At 41.5% G+C, this 24,823-nt stretch overlaps 1 protein-coding gene across 4 annotated transcripts in view; it reads left to right on the top strand.

Moving 5' to 3' along the window:
* Nucleotides 1–16,226, top strand: part of gria1a (glutamate receptor, ionotropic, AMPA 1a) — a 73,741-nt gene extending 57,515 nt beyond the window's left edge. Inside the window, exons 13-16 of one of the 4 annotated variants that reach the window (XM_086099817.1) lie at nt 96–343; nt 3,806–3,920; nt 7,624–7,758; nt 11,308–16,226. In XM_086099817.1, the coding sequence (XP_085955943.1) occupies nt 96–343; nt 3,806–3,920; nt 7,624–7,758; nt 11,308–11,475 (666 nt within the window). In that variant the 3' untranslated portion in view covers nt 11,476–16,226. Of the gene's footprint in view, nt 1–95; nt 344–3,123; nt 3,239–3,805; nt 3,921–7,623; nt 7,914–11,307 lie in introns of all 4 variants that reach the window. The other 3 variants (XM_086099808.1, XM_086099837.1, XM_086099826.1) reach the window with 3 other exon arrangements.
* Nucleotides 16,227–24,823: the final 8,597 nt, after the last annotated feature.

Genomic DNA, 24,823 nt, shown 5'->3' with positions numbered 1-24,823 from the left:
TACTTATCAGCAAATACCAAAAATGATGAATGCCAAGTCTGAACTATTGTTACTAACTTTGTATCCTTCCCCTGATTGAACACTTTTTTCATCAGAGGTCTAAAATCGCTGTGTTTGAGAAGATGTGGTCCTACATGAAGGCTGCCGACCCATCTGTGTTCGTCAAGACCACAGACGAAGGTGTCATAAGAGTTCGGAAATCCAAGGGAAAGTATGCCTACTTGCTGGAATCCACCATGAATGAGTACATAGAGCAGCGGAAGCCCTGTGACACGATGAAAGTAGGAGGGAATCTGGACTCGAAAGGTTATGGCATTGCCACTCCCAAGGGATCCCCTCTCAGGTAAAACCCAGCCACTGCAGCACAGCTGGATAAAAGCTCAGAGAACCTTTTATGGAAGCTTGTGCATGAGCTGTCTTTTTATTTTTTCCATCACGTATTTTTTTAAATTTTATTTTTTTAACTACATTATTATAACACGATTGTGCAGTTCACGTGGAACAGTTTTGCGTAGCAGTGAAGTTGGGTTCATCCTTTGGTTATGTTCACAGTTTGTTGTTGTCTTGATCAACTATTCCACTCAAACCTGTGAGCGCCTGCTTAAGTGTAGTTGAACATTTCCTTCTGAGCATTTCTGATTGGATTTGATCATGAATTGTACTCTCAATGCAACCACTATCACATATAGCTAATGGCATGTAACGGAACCACAGAGGAAAACACACACATAAACATCCTGTAAATATGTCCATCGCAAGCCGCGAAGGCCCTCAAAGCAGGAGGCCGGTGAAGAGGAGCACATCCCACGCAGTCACCTGCCCACTTAAGTCAGGGCTCACACGGGTGAGTGTTGAGTCCACCAAATTGAATATGTGCCCTATTCAGTGTGATAATTGATGAAACTAATGATAATGTGTCCCGAACACTCTTCTGCCATCGATGTCCAAGTGCAGCAGCTGCCATTTTGCATTACATCAACCACCATTCATGCTCCTGCTGCTGCAGAGAGAGAGAGCCAAAGCCAGTGGCATCTGAAGCCTTTAATCCAGAACTAATAAGGCTCGTTCGTTTTAATGAAAGGAGCCTCATGGTGAGATTTCATTCAAAAGTGCAGAGGATTCATTTGGGCTTCCACCTTGAGTCGCAGCCAAAGGTCAGATAAAACGGACAAGAAATGCTTGCAGTGCTTCAATCACGGCATCTTTTAAATTCGACTCAAATTTGATTTAATAGTGCAGTCAAGTGTTGAGATCTTTTTCAAAGTCATAAAGTCATCTTGATCTCGCCAGTATTAAAAAATATATATCTGCTGAGGACCTCCAGAAGCTCTCTCTCAATGTGGTGTTTCATCCTTTTGCTTCCAAGGTGCCACTAACCAAGTCTTAGTACCCGCACATTAACAACATATATGATTTTTTGTTGATGTTTTCTTGACAATGGACAAGAATATTGTTCTATTCAATGTCATCAATGTACTCTAATTTGAAGTGTGTGTATTATTTTCTGTTCATCTGGAGAACACAAATGAGGTCTGTGTTTTTTCCAGATCAAAAGGAAATAATGAGATACATACTTTTTTTTCAGAAAGTAGGGATGGGCATCATCAATTCATTGTAATTGTTGCTGATTTATTGGCTCTTGAATCCACCGAGTCAAAATGCAGTGCACTATTTCGCTGTAACGACAGATGTATGGTTGATTCGGTTTCAACTAGTGTGCGGTCTAAAAAAAAAAAAACCCAAAACCATTATGGTCACCTTGAGGGAGTTTACCTCCATGCTTGCAGGCCTCAGCTGCGGCAACTTCAGGGGGCCGCCGTTAAATACACATTACAAAAAAAGAATAAGCATTCCAAACATTGAAAGAGAGATCTCATTCATATGATACTGGAAAAAAAATACATTTAAAAAAATAAGAATAATCTCTGTTGATTAATATATAATCGAATGCTCATCCCTGTTGGAAAACTATGCAAATATGCTGACAATTGTTGCCCGGATGACACAACTCTTGTTTTTACAGAAGGCGCTGTGTGCTTTTGCTGACGATAATATATTTTGGATTCGTCTTTTGATGTCCTGGCATACATTTTTAACATGTATGATCTCCTGCCACCAACACCGCCTGCCTGCCTGTTTAATCCCATCCCACCTCCCGGAAACGACATCAGATAGTCTAGAACCGTGTGACCAAACTAACTAGCTTGCTGAGCATCCATGTCCATGCAGTTTGACTTCTTTCTTTCTGTCTGAGAGCAAGGCTGAGAAAGAATTCAAAGGTTTTACCAACTCAGAGGATATTGTACCTGTGTTCCCTCCAGTTGGTTTGTACAAAGTACAATTTATGGTTGCAAATCGACGTTCCTGCATCCAAATAGAAAGGAAGAATGACACCAAAAAAAAAAAATCGAGCTGCATTGAGAACTGATTTGACAGTAATGTGATGGAAATTTTGGCAAATATTCACGTCACAATCCAAATCTGATTGCAGATTCTTCTTTTCTTTGATTTGAGCATGGGGAGTGTCTTTGTCGGCGGCCGTCAGCGCGAGGAAATGCACGCACTTCTCCGGAGGGAGGGCGCAACCACAAAGGAGATGATTTGAATGAGGATGTTGGAAAATCTCATCTCAAACCAGAGAGTGCAAAAATATTTCCGAGGCCTCCGACTTCATTCGACTTTGCCGAGAAATGAATCGTGAAATTTAATTGACTAGGAGGCGGCTTTGGGGTGAATATTGATATATCAGTTCCCATAGCGATCCGTATAAGCTGTCGTCACTGAAAGGAAATTGCCATCGGTAGACAGACTTCCGCATCCAAGGCATCTCCATTTAGAGTGTCTGCTGCGTCTCCCTCTGAGGCCGCTGCTTGGTAAAACCTGACTCGATTGTTTTATGGGCATCCAGCATTTCAGCCCACCGCAGATGTACAACTAACATACATGTACCAAACATGTGCATCTTAAGGCCAGGGCTCCTGCTTCATATCAGTAGCTATATGCAGGAGTTTCAATTAGCACCTAAGTCAGTGTTGTCATAATCACCACCACCATGATTCTTACCTCGTTATATCTGTCGCATAGAGTGTCTCCTAACGGCTATCGTTTTATATTATTTTCAAGAAACCCTGTAAACCTGGCAGTGTTAAAACTGAACGAGCAGGGCCTCTTGGACAAATTGAAAAACAAGTGGTGGTACGACAAGGGAGAGTGCGGCAGCGGGGGCGGGGACTCCAAGGTCAGAGCCAGTTTGATAAACCCTGCGGGTAACCTACCACCACCAGTGGGTGTGTGGTGGGTGTATTGGGAGGGGGGTAACCGGCAGGCCCTCACTGCGATACCAGTTCTCCATTAAAAACACCCCAAAAAAAAAAACAGATCAAACGACATTCTGCTGCATCTGCTAGTTTAGTGCAACATTTGTTTTGACTACATTCCACTTTGGTTAAACCGCAACTCGAGCATCAGTGATGCACAAGGGAGGGTGTGCAGTGTGCCGGTTACCCAAAAGTGATATAGTAATACACATCTACTGCCTTAGGGAGCGAGCTGAACGAGCTAGATGGAGTATTAATGCATATCACTTCGATTCCAAAATGTCCTAAGGTTGTTGATACCATCTGTATTTATGTGGGTGTGGGTGTGTGTGGCTCCGCATGTGTGTGACGTGATACTTTCTCCTCTTCTTTAACAATAGCCCAGCTCAAGTATTAATGTGTGAATGTATTTTGCAATGTTTCTGCATCAATAACATAATATAACATGGTATAATATGTTATTTATGTTATTTCTTTGTGGTTGGAAGAATCCCAGTAAACCTAGCGGTGTTGAAACTCAATGAGCAAGCCGTCTTAGACAAACTGAAAAACAAATGGTGGTACGATAAAGGGGAGTGTGGCAACAAGGACTCCGGAAGAAAGGTTAGTCTCCATCCTGATTCTGTCTTCTCACAGCACCTCCCAGCACAACCCTGCCCTGATCCTAGATCTGTCCCAAAACCAGGCCAAGAGGCCTCTGATACATTGAGCACTGTTGCAGCAGCTACGACAGTACTGGCCCGTATATAAGACAAAAACAACGACCGTATTTTCCTCACTACAGGGCGCACCTAAAACCATTCACTTTCCTCAAAAGCCCACAGGGCGCCTTATAATCCGATGCACCTGGATCAATATTCAGATTTCTTGGGCGTAGTATTTTAAATGTCGTGCTTTGTTCCAGCTGCAGCACTTGTGAAGGCTCTTTATGAATAAAGCTGTATTCTATTCTATTGTATTGTATTCCCTTTAATGTAGCTATTGTGTCTTCTATTGTATGCACCTTATAATGTGGTGTGCCCTACATATGAAAACTGTTTTAAAATAGGCCATTCATTGAAGGTGCGCCTTATATTCCGAAGCGCCTTATAGTGCGGAAAATACAGTACATTTTGAAGTTGTTCTTTTTTATTATTATTATTTATCAACAGTAAATAAACTTTCCATGACAATACCTGAAGTGACATTTACAAAAGTCAAATGGGGTCAGGGGAATAATTCTATCCCTCTGTCTATTCAAAATGGATAATTAATCTATTACTTTTTTTTTTTTTTAGTTTGCATGATTATTTATTTGTTTGTTTACAAAGTAGGAACATCCCTAAGTTGTTTCCAGTTAGGCTAAATCTTATGACAATTTTCTTTTACCTGCACAATATAAATACAAATTATACTATGGAACAGCCCCGATATACTGGTAATCTTTAAATTGCTGCACAGCAAAAAGTAGATCACTAATTGGTTGTTGCTCAACTACGAAACATGACACATTTTAAGTATTTGTTATTCAGGGTTCATTTAGAGGACATGTTACTTTGGTTCCTTTTACTTTTTTTTTGCCTTATATCCGGGCACATACTCTGTGGGCAATCTCGTGTCTGTTTATGTTTTAAAAGATTGTTGAAAATATGTTTGTATGATTTTGAAATAGTGTTTTAGTTTTCTGTCAAGGTTACTGTCCTCCAATGATATAAAAGTAATTGTATGAGCTTGAGTTTCTAGAATCACTCATAGCCGAAAACGTCATCAGCTTCATTTCGTGAATCTTTGAACAAAATGGTGTTCAAACCTGAGTCTTATCAAATATCCCACTGTGCTTGCATGTGTTTGAACTCTGGTTTCACTCTCCGCCAGAGGCCTGTTCTCTTAAAAATTTGATTGAATTTTCCCTGGAAATGCCTCAGGAATTATTTGCCTCCTATCTTGCATTTCAGTACAGCACTTCTTATTACACAATTCTTTTTGTTGCTGGGAAACAAATGTTTATCCCAAGGAAACAACCTGGCAACTAGAACGGTGTTGAGGAATGCACATCATTCTCGAAACACAGATCAAAAATGTTATTTTTAAGACGGTTCTCGGTATTTGCCCCCAGGGACAAACCTTTGGAAGGTTGCAGATCCCCATGAATATTGTTTAATGAGCAGAAATGTTACTCGACAGAAAGAATTCGACTCTGAAAAATCATCATGTTGCTACAGTTTAGCCTGATAAACCTGCGGCCAGTCATGCCTTCAGAACACATTAGTTGACCCCCACCCTCCGATATAAATCTGAATTCCATCAGAACAATTATGAATATTTTGTCGATGTGTCTATATTAAACACACATCTGTCGGAGCGCTTTAGATTAGTAAAAATGACTAAATGACTTAATTAACAATTCTAAAACTAAAGTTGTTATCGATCCCTTTTTTGCATTGATTCAATTGACATTGGAAATGCATTATTGAGTAATTTACAAAAAAGATATTCCAAAGCATACATCATGTAATGAACCATAACCTGATTTGCATTTGGTATCTCTGGATAACTCATCTCACAAAACAGGTAATTCGCATCTGACCAATGTGGCGAGATGTGAGAGCATCTGATGTTGCACAGCACAATGGTTGTGTCTCAGATAATAGAAGTCTTCATGAAGTTCAAATCTGCAGTCAATACTGTATCTTGGGTGTAGACATGAACACTTAAGTGTGATTACAAGCTGCATTATTACTCGCGTCTTGTACAGATGCCCCTGTGGTTCTGAGAGCAGTCACTGTCATTGATTGGGTCTGCGCTTTTCATTCTGAAAGCAATAGAACTGAAACTACCTTATCTGTGTGAGATTAATTATTGATGTCATCCAGTTAAATTGTATAGCTGTGCTTTCTGAGACAGGCCTTCAATATGTTCTTATCGTAATAGTTGTTTGTTTGCATTTTGCAAGTGTGTGTGTGTGTGTGTGTGTGTGTGTGTGTGTGTGTGTGTGTGTGTGTGTGTGTGTGTGTGTGTGTGTGTGTTTTGCATTTTCCAGTGGTCAACCCTAATGTTGTGGCTGACTAGATGAACGTAAAAATATTGAAGTCACCTATCACGGTCAATATTTAGGCTTCGATCAGTTTGAAAATACCGGTACTGTATTGAATTGATGTAACCAGAAAGTTTGACCCGCAAGTATTTATTAACTCATTCACTCCCAAAGACGTTTTTAAACGTCTTTTCAGACTTGGTCCAGAATTGGCTGGTACTGAATGAGTTAAGGTAATGCAAACCCGTTATTTTTGGTTGTCCTAATTTAAAATAATTAATTTGGATTAATTACATAACTTTAAGAATCCTTTCGGTTGAGTCAAATTTGTACATTTGAACAACGTATATATTTTTCAATTTGTCTCCAAGATTTAAAATTGTCATCATGCTTTATTTTTAAAAAAGAATGTGTGAAATACATTTGGAATGATAGGCAAGGGCATTCAAAACAAAGTACAGAAACACAAGTTAGCTTTCTAAAACTACTTCAAGACCTTATAGTGCAAGAAAGAAGATAAGGTAGCTCGTTAAATTTAGCATGCTAACCTTTGTTGAGCATACAAACCACATGGAACACGGCAGCAAATTTAAAAGTTCACACACTGCAGACAGTCATACTGAAGCTTCTTTCCCTGCTATTTGACATTTTATGGACACTTTTCGGTTTCATCCCGTTCAGGTAGTGTAGCTACCTGCTTTCACCATGACTGAATGACGTCGCCTCCATCGAGGGCTGCAAATAACATCTAGTCAGGCACAGCTATAAGGTTAAAAAGAAAAATGATTAAACTAACCACAAGGTTATGAAATTGCACAATTTTTTAAAATTTTCTTACCAATATTATGAACGCCCGTCACTGCTTGGGTCCATTTTTGCCAAAAGCTTTAGATACTGTGCATGCACACAATTAAAGTCAAAAAAATAGATTGGTCCAAATGAAGTGATTACATTTGGTGCCTTGCATTACATCAAAGTAAAAAAAAATAAAAATAAAATACATTTAACCATAAAAATAAATTATAAAGTCACTTGAAAGAAACAAACTAATATTTTTAAACAATTTGAATTGAAAATAAATGAACGAACGACAGCAGTTATACTTTTTTCAATGTATATATGAATGCGAAGGACGGTATGAAAGCATTCTCCCACATAATTCTATATGCGTATATGTGTGAATTGGGCCGTTTTCAGTCAATCACGAGTGTGTAAATGTCAACGTTGTCTGTTGCTGCGCTCCAAAATCTCTGCTCACCGATATGGCTCTCGTCGTCCTGTCACTTCCTCCAGGACAAGACGAGCGCTCTGAGCCTCAGCAACGTGGCCGGAGTCTTCTACATCCTTATTGGCGGCCTGGGCCTGGCCATGCTTGTAGCACTGGTGGAGTTCTGCTACAAATCCAGGACCGAGTCACGTCGAATGAAGGTGTCAACCGCACGAGCCGCTGCTGCCTCAGCTGCTCAGGCCTTTCACTGCTCAGCCTTAGACAGTGGTGCTAGCGCCCCCTACACAGAGCTGCAGAGCTACGGCCTGTACGCCAACAACACTGTTAAGATATAAGGGCAGAGCACAGCCACGGGGTAGGAAATGCTGTGATTAAGCCATAATGATGATGATGATGATGATAATGATGATGATGATGATGATGACGACATCTGCCTCCTCATCCCCCGCCCATCTAACCGTGGCCGCAGTCGGGCATTCCACCGTACCTCAAACGCTCTCTTGTACCTCTCTTTCTTTCTGTCGCTCCTTCGTCAAGTTTTCGTGTTACTGATGGCCTGCAGATGTCCCGAATCTCTTAATTCAAGATTGCCGTCATACCTGTTTAACTGTTCGTGCCAAACATCAAGTACTTCCAAGTACAAGATGATTTATCTCTGAGGCAAATATATATTTATGGACAAAATCAATAAGCCTTGAACTGGGCTCACTTGAAGATCATGATGAACGCATTCACTACTCAATCAACCCATAGGATGAGCCTTCGCAGAATCGAAATGCCTTATCGGAAAATCAGAAAGTTGAATCCTTAAATAAAATACAGACTTCACCCATTACGATAAACACATAGCCGCACAATCTCATGAAATCCATCTCAGGAACTGGATCCAATATGTTTCTTTTTGAGCGAGAATGCCATTGAGAATGTAGACCTCCATCAAGGTAAAACAATCCTGACACTGATCAGCAACTCAATGAAATCTTGATAACTACTCACTGTGTATGACAAAAGTTTGATTTGAAGATAATACCATATGCGTTCTTCAGGGGAATTTATAGTCACAAATGCACACATCTGGCAACATCACAAAAATGATGTGCACCTTACTCTGTCTCTGCACCTTACTGTTATGGTTTTCTTAAGGCCTGTGCCACAGCCCTCCACAAAGTTTTGTTGTGATTGTGCATTCCGCATAATCCTGAATTCCATTTCCCCTCCTGTGTATCTCATAAAGATATCCACCACATGTAGTATACATCTTTGCATCGTAAAAAACGATACAGGAGAAACCGCTCTATGATGTTTATCTCTTGGCAGAAGATTGTTGATGCATCTGTGAGTGAAGGGACTCGTGTGTTTATACACACGCCCCGTTCTAGCTGTCCATCATGTCTGATGATGACACTTGCTCCAAGGGAGGGGAGGATGGGTAGGGGGGGGGGGGGGGTCAGCAACTCTGTCGCTGGTGCCACTTCTCGTGGGCATAGAGACCGATTCTTGAGCCGCAGACTCGACCACAGATGGAGCAAGGGAAACCGGATACCAGGGGGGTACCAGCTGCCCGCTGGTGTCGTTGAATGCGTTTCTCGGTTCGTCTGGCTTGGTTAATTTTGTGTATTTCAGAGATTGCAGTAGCACAAGTGATCTGCCAGGTTGGTCTGTTGAGTGCAAGTGTTTCAAGCTGCGTGGGGTTGACGTTGGCTCGCTTTAGGAGGTCCCTGCTGTAGTCCTTGAGGCGCCGCTTTTGGCCCCCAGCAGAACGCTTTGCACCTCTCAGTTGGCCATAGAGGACCTGGCGGGGCAGGCGGTTGTCTGGCATGCGAATGGTGTGTCCAATCCACCGAAGATGTTTTTTCGCCACGGCCGCTTCCATGCAGATGGAATTGGTGCTTTTGAGGATGTCTGTATGGGGAATTCGATCTTTCCAGGACAGGCCAAGGATCTTTTGCAGGCAGCGGATGTGGAAGGCTTCCAAGGTAGTAATGTGCTGGCGATATGGAGTCCATGACTCTGACCCGTAGAGCAGAGTGGAGAGACATACTGCGTTGTACACAGCAATCTTGGTACAGGTCTTCAGGTTTCGGTTTTCAAAGACCCTGCTGCGTAGGCGACCAAAGGATGATGATGCTTTATTAATACGGGTGTGGACTTCAGTGTCAAGGGAACAGTTTGAAGATAAAGTGGAGCCAAGGTAGGTGAAATGGTCCACTACGTTTAGTGGAGTGCCATTAATGTGAAAGCTGGGGGATGTGGAGGTTGGGGTAGCGAGTTGGAACATGACCTCAGTTTTTTTAATGTTGATCTGAAGACCAAAGGATTGGTACAGATTGGAAATGGTGTCGAGGGCGTGCTGCATAGAGTTTGAACTGTGAGCTAATATAGTGCAGTCATCAGCATACTGAAGCTCACAGATCTGACAGATTTTTGTCTTTGTGTGAGCCTGGAGCCGTCTGATGTTGAAGAGGCTTCCGTCTAGGCGGTATTCCATATGGACACCGTCTTCATGTCCCATGCCACGGTGGAAGAGGCACGTGGTGGCAGAGAGGAGGATGTTAAAAAGCACTGGAGCCAAGACACAGCCCTGCTTCACCCCGACTTTCACCTTAAAGAGCTCTGACTGGAGTCCTCCGATGAGCACTCTGGCTTGCATCCCATCATGCAGCTGCTGGAGGATGCTGAGAAACTTGGGTGGGACCCCAAGTTTGGAGAGGTGTTTCCAGAGCAACTCACGGTTAATGGTGTCAAAGGCTTTGCTGAGATCGATGAAGGCTATGTACAGGTCCTTTTGATGTTCTCTGCTTTTCTCCATTAGCTGTTTTAAAACAAAGATCATGTCAATGGTGGATCTAGTCTTCCGGTAGCCACACTGAGTTTCTGGAAGCACACCTTCTGAGATGTGCTCGACTAGCCTGCTGAGCATGATTTTGGCCAAGATCTTTCCTGCGGTGGAGAGGAGAGAGATTCCTCGGCTATTCCCACAGGCTGCTCTGTCCCCTTTCTGCTTATAGACACGCCCCGTACACACATAGCATAGACAGAAGCTCATGTTGGACGACGGGTAGAGAGGCAATTTGAATTACAGTGATATATCGATCTACATCTGTCACTCTGAAATGAATCTGTCCCCTGCTCTTTCTGCTCTTTTCGCTGACTGTCTCGCAAAGCAGGGCCCATTGTGGTGAACATCCTTTATATGTATATTCCATAACGTAGGCCTGTGTTCCATCACTGCTTTAACGGAGAACCTTCTTATTGGACTTCACGAGTCTCAAAATATGGATCGGTTCCGATCTACTTCCCGCCCGATAAATACCGTTTACAACTATATTCGCTGAATTCAGTGAGCGATCAACAACATGATTTGTCTTTTGACATCCATCACCTCCTGAGTTTTGGCGTTGTCTTTTGAAAAGCGGAATGAGCACAACACTGAAAGCAAGCATTGGTCATCACCTGCCCTCATTAAGGTTATGATTGTCCTTCTGGAACAACAGATGGTCGGTCACCTCAGCAAGGTCTGAAAACCTTTTACATTGAAGAATTGCAGAGGCCACTCGGCTGCTGGGAATATTCATAGTTGCTTTGGCATCGGTCCGCAGCACATTCAGAGAGGCAGAAATTCACTGATACGCAGTACTGATAATCATGAAGATTATAGTAGCGATTGCATCAATTCTTGTCGGACAGTCCAAAACATACCCAATCATTTTTAATTTGCAGTCTGATTGTAACGTGTCTTTGTCCAACAGCAATCCATTAACGACGCCATGCGCTGCTCCACCCTGACCAGGATGAGCGGTAATGGGAGTGGAGGAGAAAATGGACGACTACTCACCCACGACTTCCCCAAGACCATTCAGACACTGCCATGCATGAGCCACACTGCCAGCCTGGGGCTGGGCGCCTCGGGAATGTGATCACCTGACGGGGGGAGAAGGAGTGGCCACAGGAAATGGGCAGGGTGGAACAGGAAGAGGACAAGACTCTGATGGCCTCCAAAAGAAATCTTGGCTGTGTGGTTTGACCCATCAATTCTCCTGGCTGTGCCCAATTCGTACAAGATTCCACTTACTGCCAAAATGCACTCTGCAAACGTTCCTTACAACCTACAGACTCAAGACATTTTTAATATGTGGATATAAAAAAAAAAAAGCGAGAGAGAGAAAGAGAGAGAGATGAGGAAGTGTGCTGCAATAAAGAATCTGGGTGTGTTTTTGCAATTTTTTTATCGTGTTCTCTGCTGTGGGAGGGAAAAAAACGAAACTTTATTCTTCAGTGTACCATCTGTTGGCTGTTGTTGACTTGAGTCTGCGTGCAATATTTTCTCCTCTACTGTTGACCCTGTTCTACCTTGATGCTTTCCAGTGGCAGAGGGGGTGTCTTTGCACTGATGTGGTGATGAAGGCAAATACTTGTGACTGCTACAATTTTCTTTTTATTTTTTTTTGTGGACATACCTGCACTCTTTCACACTTCCATGTCGATGTCGGGAGGACCAAGTGCTCTCTGTAGCATAGTTTTAAGTATATGGCTTGCACTGATGCATTGTAAAGAGTGTAGTTGAGTTGATTCACTCACTATTAAAGGTTGATGCTACAAAAAAAACATGCATTGCTGCTACACCTCATGGAACACATCATGCCTTGTCGTTGCGCCATAGGACCATTATTTGTATGCACAAAGGTTTTATGTGCTGCTCGGAGACTGACCTTTTCAGAAAGAAGAAGGCACAATGGCGCAATATAGTGACTATGAGTGACCTTACACTGTATTCTGCTGCTGTGAGATTTCTGGTACGTGTCACGGCTATATTCTGAAATCTGCTAGCAGCACATGTTGAAGTGCAAATAAATCTACTGGCAAAAAGTGTTACTGGAATCAGAGACGGAGCGCTCGCGCTGATTCTTCACTGTCGTACATATGAGGTGATTTTAAAATGGGTTTGGGCAGTGCTGCAACATCGCCTTGAAAAAGTATTCATACTCCTTGAATCTTTGCACGTGACCAATCACAAAGTTGAAAGTACAGTATTGTGTTGAGATTTGATGTAATAGATCAAGGCAAAGTAACACTTAATTGTGAAGTGAAATTAAAATGATTTACAGTTTTTAAATTAGCATTGAATATAAATTTGTAAAAGGTGGTGTGCATTTGTATCCAGACCCAGACCGGTCAAGGAATTAAGTTGAAGAGAAGTTTAAAGCAGCTAAGAGACCCATGGTCACTCTGGACACATTGCAGAAATCCACCGCTGAGGTTGCAGAATATGTCCACGGGTCAACTATGAATTGTATATTCCACCAATTGGGCATTTACAAAGAGTGGCAAGGAGAAAAGCAGAAGTCCTGGTTGCCAGAAAGTGAACACCGCAAATAGGGGGAAGAATGCGCCTTGGCCAGATAAGACCAGTTTGATTTTCTTTTTTTTCTTTTCTTTTTCTCTTTTTGATTTTCAAAGCACTATGTTTGGCAAAAAAAAGAACACTGCTGCAGGGTCGCTGTTGTTCAGCAAGTCTCAGGAAGCTCGCTGGTCAGAGTTGATGGGAAGCTGAATACAGGGAAAGCCTGGAAGAAAATGAGTTGGATGCCCCAACTTTCCTGCAACTTTGTAAATTTCCCCAGGGTGGGACTAATAAAGGATATCTTATCTTATCTTATCAAAAGACTTGAGATTGGGAAGAGAGTTGCAATGATTTAAATCAAAGAAGATTCATAGTTGCTGGTCACAAACGCTCTTGCTGATCTTGAGCTTTTTTGCAAAGAAGAATTGGAAAAGATAAACAAGTATGACCTACGCCTACATCTAAAGACTGGCCGATTTCATTGCAGCGAAAGGTGGCTCTGTATTGATGCAGGGGAGCAGAATGCAAATGCACAATACACTTTTCACTTCTGCATTTGCCTAAAATTTTGAAAACAATGGGTCATTTCCGTTCCATTTCACAATGATGTGCTATTTTGTGTGAGCTGATCATATAAAATCTGATTTTAAAAAAAAACATTGAAGTTGGTTTTGTAAGGTGAAAAAATGTGGAAAAAGTTCACTGCATATGACTACTTTTAAAAGGCAAAGTATTCACACACAATTTCCTGAAAGGGACCCAAGAGACAATAGAGCCCTTTCAAACAATTTAATGAAAAGAACAAAACATTTTGTGAAGGACTTGCATACTTTTTGTAAATATTCCTGTCCTGTTTAGAAAGGTTTGAAAATAAAACAGGTAACAAAAAATATTGAGTAATCCATTTAAACAAATACATTTTCCTCCATTTTTTGTAATGGGAGTTTTCTACAAAACACCAAGTTCTTGAACCCTTTCAATATTTTTTGTTGATGTGTTTATGAAAAAAATTCACTCCCTATTCATACTATAAACGCTGATAAATTGTAACTCAATAAATTGAATGTCAAATCACATCTAAAAATGAGAGGACAATTAAACAAACAGAATTCTTGTGGGTTAAACCCTGACTCTTAATTTAGCGTGTGTCAGGCGCTAATTACAGTTTCAGGTTCTACAATTACCACTTTAGCAATAACGAAGTAGAAATTACCATGCAGGTGACACATTGTATATGCCAGTGTTTCCCAACCTTTATTAATCCAAGGGGCGGTCCGGTGGTCCAGTGGTTAGCATGTCGACCTCACAGTGCAGAGGTCCCAGGTTCAATTCCAGCTCCGGCCTCCCTGTGTGGAGTTTGCATGTTCTCCCCGGGCCCCCGTGGGTTTTCTCCGGGTACTCCGGTTTGCTCCCACATTCCAAAAACATGCATGGTAGGCTGATTGAACACTCCAAATTGTCCATAGGTGTGAGTGTGAGTGCAGATGGTTGTTTGGCTGTGTGTGCCCTGCAATTGGCTGGCAACCAGTTCAGGGTGTCCCCCGCCTACTGCCGGAAGACAGCTGGGATAGGCTCCAGCCACGGCCCTTGTGAGGATAAGCAAATCGGAAAATGGATGGCTGGATATTAATCCAAGGCTAATACTGTATTTTACATCACCAAAAAAAAAATAAATAAATAATCATGGCACACCACTTTGAAATACGCAGCGCACAGCAAAACAATTCACCGAAAGTATAAACACAGGTTGTGTACCGTCTGTCACCTTGTGGGAAATCAGTTGATTGTTCTATACGTGGTTGGCATAGATCAATTAACAAATATTTTTTCGGCGGCACGGTGGTTGGCTGATTAGCAATTCCACCTCACAATACAGAGGTCTAGGGTTCAATTACCGTCTCCAGACGTCCTGTATGGAGTTTGCATGTCCTCCCCGTGTCTGTGTGGCTTTTCTCGGGGTACTCCGGTTTCCTCCCACATTCCCAAAACATATATGGCAGGTTAATGGAACACTTTAAATTGTCCATTGCTGTGATTGTGAGCGTGAATGGTTGTTTGTCTATGTGTGCCTGTGATTGGCTGGCAACCAGCTGCCCGAAGACAGGTGGGATAGACTCCAGCGCACCTTCTGAGGATAATGGATGGATGAAATTTTTGTTCGTCTAAATGATAAAGTTTGACATTGGATAATTTCCCGTGACACACCTGAAGCACACTAATTGGCAATCAATGGAATATGCAATTAAAGTCAAAGGCTGTTGGGGGGCGGGGGGGTAGTTTGGCATTGGGGGCAGAATGAATATTGAAGTACTTTCCAAGCCCTCTCTCCACTTGAATAGTTACTGCAGTGGAATCTCAGACAAAGTAGATGAAAGCAAAGCGCTATGTGAAATTACAGTCATTTATCACCCTGGAATACATTGTACACCGCAAATTGTTCATTCCTAAAGCTGTGATTTTTACCTGAAGGTGACTATGAAGGTTGTGGCTACATGTCTTATTGGATATCTGCTGCCATATCATTTACAGCACCATCTACCTGATACCGTCGCTTCTTCCTCGTAAGACGTCTGTTGTTTTGTTCTTCCTTTTCTGCTTTCCAAACTACCAAATTTCAAACTTAAGATCTCAAATTACCGTTAATGATAAATAAACAGTTTCCCCAAATTCATACATATCAGCGCCTATGATGTATATAAACACAATTTCCTCTCTCGGATGTTTGCTTTGCAATCACATCTCTATGTAACTGAACTGCGTGCATACTTTACTTCTGTCTTATTGTGCTGTTGTAATTCATTCGGTCACAGCACACCACTCCTCAATGGAGGGTTCATATTTAGAGGTTTTATATGCCATCACAGGTTTATATAAAAAAAATCTATATTAAAAAAAACCCTCAATGTTTGTGTTATAGAGGAGAGTTGGATTGCCAATGTTTCACACTTTTGGTGTTAAAAAAAAAAGTGCAAAAATCTGTGGAAACGTTAAATCCAGTTGGGGTTTATTTTTATTTCATTGTTGATATTTAAAAATGATTTCCTGTTTGTATTTTGAAGTGTGAGTAATTTAACACAACTTGAATATTTCCCATGTTTTGTTTTCCCTTTTCACAGTATTTTGTTCTGAGACTTGAATTACGGTTCATTCATAAGAACGTTGTTTCTTTTTGTTCTTTTTATTATTTGTTGTTTTATTTAACTATACAGAAGGGATGGTTAATATGTTAATAGGAGGTGGGGAAATTGGATAAGTATTTTTTTCTAGTCAAAGTGTCCTGGAAAGAAGTCATCATGCTTTTGTTACAGAATAAAGGAATAAACTATGTATATTTGTTCATGGACATTTGTGTTATTTCAATGATCCTTTAGTAAAGCCTACATTTAATATCACTGCACCTTGCTCAAAATCTACTACTGTCACATTTGCATGTTCAGTATGAAGTATAAAAAACCCCAGCCGTAATTCTTTCACGCACCCTGTAATCTGATAACATGATAAACTGTCCACTGTAGTAACCGTTGTCCCTGAAAGGGTTAAACACAGCTTCACCATGTCAATACACTCCTCAAGGCCTCCACTTCCAGTGTTCACGTCCCCTATTATCTGCTGATCTATAATGAGTAATCCTGTTATATTGCTCTATAAATTAAAATATAGTCGGTTATAATGAATCATTAATGATCCAATTGGATATTTATAGGCCCCTCCACTGTTTTTGAGTATGACCCTTTTTACAGATGGTTGTCCCCAAATTTTACTGGCCCTTTTTTTTTAAATTCTTGAATAGAAAAGCTGTTTTGCTGCTTCTCTGCGTCTGTTTCCCATCTGTCCATCTTGGTGGTTGGTGGCAGGCAATACCATGAGGGGATGATGGATGGGAGGTTGTAAACACTGGCTGGAGACAGAAAGAAGAAAGAGAGGGAGTGGAGGGAAGATGTATGGCAGCCCACATCACCTCAGACAGAATGATCGATGAGGGGATTATAGAGCAGGGCCACTTTCAACAGTGATCAAAGTTGGAGAGCTCCCCTGAACAGAGCAGCCAGACTGGTGGATGGGTCAAAAACTGGGGAGCGGGGCATACCCTCTATTTTGGGAAATTCAATTTTTACTGCGGGAGGGGGGGAATACATGCACAGTCCTGTATATCACTCTGTAGGATGGGGACAGTAGGTGGGCAAGACTCTGCTTCTTTGTTTGCTCCTGCCATCGGTCACTTAAAACCTAATCACATCATAATCTAAACATTTAAACCATCGCTTAGCCTATTGCTGGAAGCTCAATATGCAGATAGTAATTTAGTAGGCATACAAATCAAATCTGCCAAGGCAGGCGTTTTAGCCAAAAATGTTCTCACTGCAGCAATGACACATTTCCCTAATACATCTACCGAAGCGCGTCTTCAACATGAATGCATCCAGACTTGCACAAGATGAACGTCTGAGCACATTCCAGGTGGTTGCATTAGTGCGGGCAGCATGCGGCGTGATTGTGATTTTGCATGCGTAAATGTACAAGCCGAATAATGGATTCCGCTATAGTAAGAGTGATCAGTGAACCCTGAGCTCAGCCTATTGAAGTTTAATAACATTCTAAATGTCACAACACATGACAGCAGGGAAACATAATCCCCTCTCCCTGGAGAGAGCCCACAAGCTAGTTCTTCCTCTCCCTTGCTCTCCCTCACTCTACTTAATCGCGTCATCCTTTCATTTCTCTCTCCTTCCATTAAATAAACAAAATATACACACGTTAGCAGCAGAAAAGCCTTTCACATGAGTTGGATTGATTTAAACTGCCTTTAAGGAGCCATAAATAAGGGGGTGTCAGTATGCCGTGAGGGGTTTTGTCACAACCCGGTTTCCTTGTGTTAAGGGCCGCATCTTGTGCTTCGGTCTGCGTAATTGTGCCTGTTCTTGTGACTTGTTTGCCGCCAGTGTCAATATTAATCACCTCGCTGCGCTTGCCCAAAGTCAGCACCTGGAAATACATCACTGGCTTCTGTTTGACTCTCTGTTGCACATGCTGAGTTAACCGGGAAGCATTTTATTTAAAAAAAAAACAAATCACAATTCACCCTGTGCGTGCACAGAAAGTTTAGATCTAGAATAGGATGGTTAAACGTGCATGCACGGTGCGGATTTGGAAGGTCTCTCCCTCACTTGAGGAGGTCCGCCCACAGTATAGCATTTTTTCCATTCTAAAATGTACCTGTATATCTTGTATTTGCCTACATAGGAGTGTACCCTTCAGATGTAAACAACCAGTAAGCCCTGAGGGAAATTGTTTCACATTGAGGTATCGAGCATATCCTCAAGAAGAATGTGTTTTCTCATTCTCATCTTTCGGTTATTTATTATCGTGTTAAGAGGAGCATGTTTGGTTGGGGTTTTTTTTTCTCTATTTTGGGATCCTATTTCGGATATACTGTAACCAACTAGTAAAATACTTTGATATGAAAACTATATAAAGAAACAAGGTTTTTGGACCTGCCTACTCATTTTCAACATGAAAACTGCAGTGAAGTGACATGTATTGATGATTTCTTTTCTTTCTTCCAATTTATATTTTTATGTGGTCTGTGGAAAACTAGCGCTACTCTTAAAGTGACAGTGCTACATTTGTGAAACAAGACAGCATTCACTACAAAAGTCCAAGTATGGTTCACCTGGTTATATTTATCTTGTCATGCGCTGTATGTTCAATCAATTAATCAATCAATCAATCAATCAACCAAATGATTTCTCAAGAGTGCTTCATCGCCAAACAGCACGCAAACAGAACTAGCGTCTGTCAGTAGCAATCTTCCCTGTTTAGCTGCTAAGCATCACATTTGACATTGATCCGACAAAAAACTGCTTTGAAGATTCCCCTACTTTTATCCAGTTGTGGTCGCAGCTTTGATGGGCAACATCGAGTGAAGAAAATGTAGACTAATCACAATGAGCTGGCTGGGAGTTTTTCAGTATATGGATGTCAAATTATCCATTCATCGTGCTAATTCGGTTTAGTGTTGCACCTCTTAGAACAGTGTTCTTAACCTAGGTTCCATCGAACCCCAGGGGTTCGGTGAGTCGGTCTCAGGGGTTCGACGGAGCCTCTGCCATGCAGGGTAAGACACACGCGACTTAACATGTTAACTAGTTATGACACGTGCTTGGCCATCACTGGCTGCAGATGATCACATGACATTGCTTGTCCAATCAGTGCTGTGGGACATTTAGTTCGCTTGGTAGTCAACGTGTGACTGTCGTGATAGTACGTCGTACAATTAAATAATAAAATAAAAAGTCTACTTATCCCTTGAAATTTTACTTTTTTACGGTTTTAATAAATGTGGGTTTTTTATATCTTAAATTTATTTTTTTTTAAATATATTTATTTTTCACTCATGAAGGGTTCGGTGAATATGCATATTAACTGGTTGGGTTCGGTACCACTAAAAAGGTTAAGAACCACTGTCTTAGGACAAATCGCTCTACGCCGTGTTAACATCACATCAATATTTGACAACGATAGCTTGACTTGAAGTTGTTACTTGTTAGTTGATTTCCAAATGCCACTCAGTTATCACATTGTGTCAGAGATTTTCTCGGACAAAGTTAAAGAAATGACTCGGCACACAGGAAAATTGTCTTCAATATCGGCGGGAGCGGATCTCTGAGAGCGAACGACGGTTTAGTTTCTCCGATGATCACACACTCCGCTCCCTCTCCGCCGGTTCGAACTTTTATTGCAAAATACAAGAAAGACACTGCCCCCGAGATTTGCATACCGCGCCCCCCAGTCCGGCCCCTCGGTAGTGATCTGATCTACCCGAATACACAAGTCACAGACTTTGCTGATGACAAATGTCCATCTGGGCGCGACAGCTGTTCCCAAACTGTCTTTTGGTATTCAACAACTCTTTGTTCCCAAAATGTTTATTCCCACTGTGATTGAATCTAGCCTTCGCCCCCCTTGCTTTGACGTGATTACTCAAGAAAAGGCCCTCCGCCAAAACGGCCGACACCTCTGCGCTGAGTATGTCCAGACATGCCCAAATTAACCGAAACTTTAAACATGATACAATTTTGTTCATAGATTTCTCTATCACATTGTCAACATAAAAACATTCAATGAAATTGTAGAAATGGCTGGATGACACTGTCTCATTGTCATGACTTTGCGGGAATGTATTTATTAGAGGCCTCGTCAGGCATCCCTCGCTCCCCATTTAGTTCTGTCTCCTGTGACCTCACACTCTGTCATATCTTTGACACTTATGCTTCACACTCATCCCATCTTCACGTTTCCTCCCTGTGGCTCTCTAATCTGTAAAACGGCACATTTGGCTCACAACAAAGCAATGGGACAAAATGTCATATTTCTCTGCAAGCAATGGACCATCAAAAGGGAATGTCAATTAACTTGCATGCGTCGCTGTGGATGGAGCGATGACAAGCTGCAGCAACGGAGGATCACAAGAGCAGCCGTGGCCTATGTGTGTGTATGTGTATGGGTTTTTTTTTAATGATTATTCTAATCCCACCAAGGACTTCCCAGGCCAAAGTGGGTGCCTTATCTTGGCTCCGCAGTCATTCTCTCATTAAAACACAATCACAGGCCACCAACTCCAATAAACCTTCAACTTGCTCTTTGAAAAGGGACAGCGGTATTGGAGGAGACGGGAGGGCAGGGGGTGGGGGGGTGCAGATTACCGCAGGTCCGTCTGCCTCATGACAGTAAGCAGGAATGCTGTCACTCATCAATTGTTAAAGTTGTAAAAAAATAAAAATAAAAAATGCAGACATTTGATGACTTTTTATTGCATGTTCATAAATAGGCTCCTATGTGATAAAAAGATGTGGAAATTAAATAAGACCTTCTGGAAATTAGAATGTCAGCACTTGATTATTTTTGGTGGCGTCAACAAATGAATGCCTTGTATGAATTAACACGTGAAATACATTGAAGCAAATTCATTTTCGATTAGCAATACGTGAGAAAACGTTGCAAAAGGCTTATGAGAAACCCTTCTGTAATGATGGACCTGGTGTGAAACCTTCATCATGAAAATATCTGACTGTCATGGTATATGTACAGTTTTACATAAAGGGTAAAATTATTTTTGTGTGTTCTTACTTCTGAGCTCAAATTACCTGGAATGTAATATATTACTCATCTTCGAAAGAGAAGAGAGTTTTTAATTCCAAATGCCTTAGATAGTACAAATATGCACTACCACATTATTATATATATATATATTAGAGCTGTCAGTTTTGCGCGTTTTTATTGGCATTAATTTAAATACATTTTAACGGGATTTAATTTTTTCTCACGAGATTAACGCGGCACACGTCACAGCTCTATGAATAAACCAGAAACAAAACAACAAGCACGCTGCACAGGTCCACGCACGTTTGTTTTGCCAGCCACGGCAGCGCGAGACACCGAAAACGGATACTTAGAGTTTGTGAATGGAAAGTTTACTTTTAAAAAGTTGCCAGATTGTTCCACTGACAAGACCAAAGTTACCTGTATCATACAGGTATACAATGTATGCCACTGACGCGATTGTTACTTGTTTGGAACTATTTTGTGTGGAAGGTTACAGTGTTCCGTGTCCATATAAATAAAGCGGGTGGAGCTTCTCCGTGTTCGTCTGACAGTGACGGTGCGCTGAGGAGGTGACATGACAACGAAAGTTCAGTGGTGCAGTGGTAGCGACCTAGCGAAAATAAAACGTCTCCAGTGTTGTCATCGAACCAAGTGTAGTCATCCGAAATGATGTCTACACAAAACCATAGAGAGACTTCCGCGCAAGAAGGACCAACAGAATCAACATAGCCTGACTGCTGTGTTCAAAGTAAACTTGAGAAAAACAAAGTATGCAACCATGGTTTAAATCCACTATTGGCTGAGTACTAGTTTACCTTAGATATGCACTTTATAATGTTATATTGCTCTGTTTTGATTCCATAAAAAGAGCTGTTAAAGCAGCTGTTGTGTGACAAAATATATATTTTTTGTTGATGTTGAGGCCAATCACGTCGCCAAAGACGTTTATACGCACCGAAGTAAAGTTGGATCCACGTGCTTGTTCAAAGTGGGGGCTAGTAAGAGGTCTGGCTCAACCTTATTGATTACTTAATTGATTGGGAGTTGTGTCCATAAAGTGTAAGTGCATACTATGAGACTGATAATGTCAGCATTCGACAGCAGGCAAAAGGTCAAGTTTACAAACAATTCAATAAACTCTTTTTAGGGAAAATGTCAAGCATTTTATTGCTTTTTGAGATTATATTTTTCACGAGAAACCTTTACAGCGGATTTGGAATTAGAAAAAAGACGGGCAATTCTTTAGGTAGTTACTCTGTAAAATAAAATGTTGGGTTTTTTTGTAGGCAGGGATCATGTATTAACTCTGGGGGTATTGTTTTGACACATTTCAAACATCTCACATGGAGTCATTACACGTGGCTGCACCTGCCTCTTTGCCCTTCAGATACTCGATATTTGGCAACGCACGCGCACTTGATACATGCAAGTGTTATTTCCAAATGAGAGAAGCCCAACAGCCAGGTGTGTGTCACCGCAGGCGGTAACGCTCTCAACCAGCAAGCCGGTTGCACTATTTCATGTCTCCAGCAGCGCCACACTGCTTCCTGTTTCCCCTTCACTCCATCTCTCAGCAGGCAATCTTGATCCGCTGCATTTTTATTTTTTATTTGTTTGTTTTTTCAAGCAGAACAAATCCGAACTTGTTTATTTATTTTTAATCCCTTTAGCCCACATTCCCTGAGTCAACATTGCAGTAGTGGTTTATTTGGTCACATTCACATGCAAATAGAATAGACAAATAGATTATTTTCAACGATTGTAGACATATTTTAACAATTTAGGAAATTCAGCTTCTTTGAGTTTACAAACAAAAAAAACAAACATCAGCCAAACTGAGCCTCTTCCCCCACCCCTTCATAACACACCTCTTGTATCTTGAATAATTCAAGTGCCGGGTGTGATTTTCTTTACTGTGGAAAGGGAAAATAATTCTCACTTCAAATACAAAGTTTGTCCAATGTTTAATTATAATGGTCAACCCGCAGGTGACATTCAGCATTTGAGGGCCAGGATGGGTTCCTATGACAACAGTGTTACATTTGTTTTTCTTCTGCTGCTGTGCTGCTTTCTTGCTTTTAGGCTGAGAGCAGCCTCATCAATTTCTGTAGACACACCCGAGTGAGTTGTGCCATAATTACGTCAAATAATTATTCAATATTCTTTTGCTTTTCGGGGCCGCGATTGACAACGGTCTCTTGCAATTGACAATCTGACATAGATCTGCCACCCACCAATTCCATCCCAATCCAAAATATCCCCTCTAGGGAGGATTTCTTCCTCATTTCTGTCTCTTTGAGAAAAATGTCGCCTGCTTAACAGCAGGACTGCAACAACACGCATAGCCCAAAACACATTTCAGCATGCACACAGAGTAATTCCCCTCTTTGCAATAACTCCTACAAAACGCCTGTCATCCTTACTCATAGCATACACTAGCAGGGAGTCAGCACAAGCCGATGGATCAATTTAGTGGAGAAAAGCTGCGGCTTTCTTCAAATGTAATGGTCTTTGATGTTGATGCTGAGCTGCTTTACAGAGCCTCATAGACGTCAGTGACACGTCTTTGTCATTTGCCTGCTTCCTATGCAGAGGATGTTCGGCTGGAAACACTTTGTGCTGTACTGCTTTGCTCCTTGTTCATTGAGACGTGTGGATCACGCACACCTACTCACATGTTCTCCTGTCACTCTTCCCTTCAGGTTCGAAAACCATGCACATTCTTGCTTTGTGTCATGACACGTCTTTGTCATTTGCCTGCTTCCTATGCAGAGGATGTTCGGCTGGAAACACTTGGTGCTGTACTGCTTTGCTCCTTGTTCATTGAGACGTGTGGATCACGCACACCTACTCACATGTTCTCCTGTCACTCTTCCCTTCAGGTTCGAAAACCATGCACATTCTTGCTTTGTGTCATTGATAGGCTCTTCCTGTCGGCTAAAAACTTATGACACGTGGTCATTTCATCTAGGATAAACCGTGCGTAATTATTAGACAGTTTATAATGGGCGATTGACGTGCACTTGTGGCGCATTGCTATTCTTTTTTACAGTTACAGAGTGCCCCCTGGTGGTTGGCTGGCTTCACTGTACTTTTTTACCTTTTCCAATCCAAGCAGGTGTCGCTTGTGGTGAGGAAATAAACTCTGGGTTCCACTAAAATGTGCAAATGCAGAAAATCGGGTAGTTCGGTAATAATCAGATTCATATGAAATACCACTGGAAGGAGAGAATGATTAGCTTACCAAATGTGTCCTAAGCAATAAGGGTTTCATCAATCAGTCATTTTACAGCTTTGTGCATTATCAAATCAGTCTTCATTCAATGCTAGCTGCTGTAATCATGCTAATTATAATTTCGATCCGTAAAAAATATGTAATTCTCATTCTTTTACTCTTCGACAGCAGCAGAACTTCAGTTGTCTCAATAATTGTTTCCATGGTGATGCCTTTTATACTCTACCATCAGTCCTCAGCTGAACCAAATGATGAAGTGCTGTGTACTGCAAAAGAGCACAGCACTTCCATTTGGCTTGTGATAGAAAATACATCCCCACCCCTCAAAAAATGCCACTTTGAGCTTTAAAAATATTTATTTATAACATTGAAAAAAATTAGCAAATGGGATATCAGACAAAGATTAATCAGAGAAAATGTCTTCATCCACCTTGGTTTGGGGGTGGAGGGATACAAATCAAAGAGAAATAGACAAAACTGTCTTATGGTTTCTTTTGACATGTGTTATCGAGACCGTGAGAAACTCATATCACCCATGAGACCGCATTGCCCACTATTCAGAAGCGTTCCTGTAAAGAAATCCCAA

Source organism: Hippocampus guttulatus, chromosome 2 (assembly GCF_054856545.1).
Source record: "Hippocampus guttulatus isolate MCC_2025c chromosome 2, RoL_Hgut_1.0, whole genome shotgun sequence".
NCBI lineage: Eukaryota > Metazoa > Chordata > Actinopteri > Syngnathiformes > Syngnathidae > Hippocampus > Hippocampus guttulatus.
Note: the sequence above shows the minus strand (reverse complement) of the source record. Positions and strands in the feature narration are given on the sequence as shown.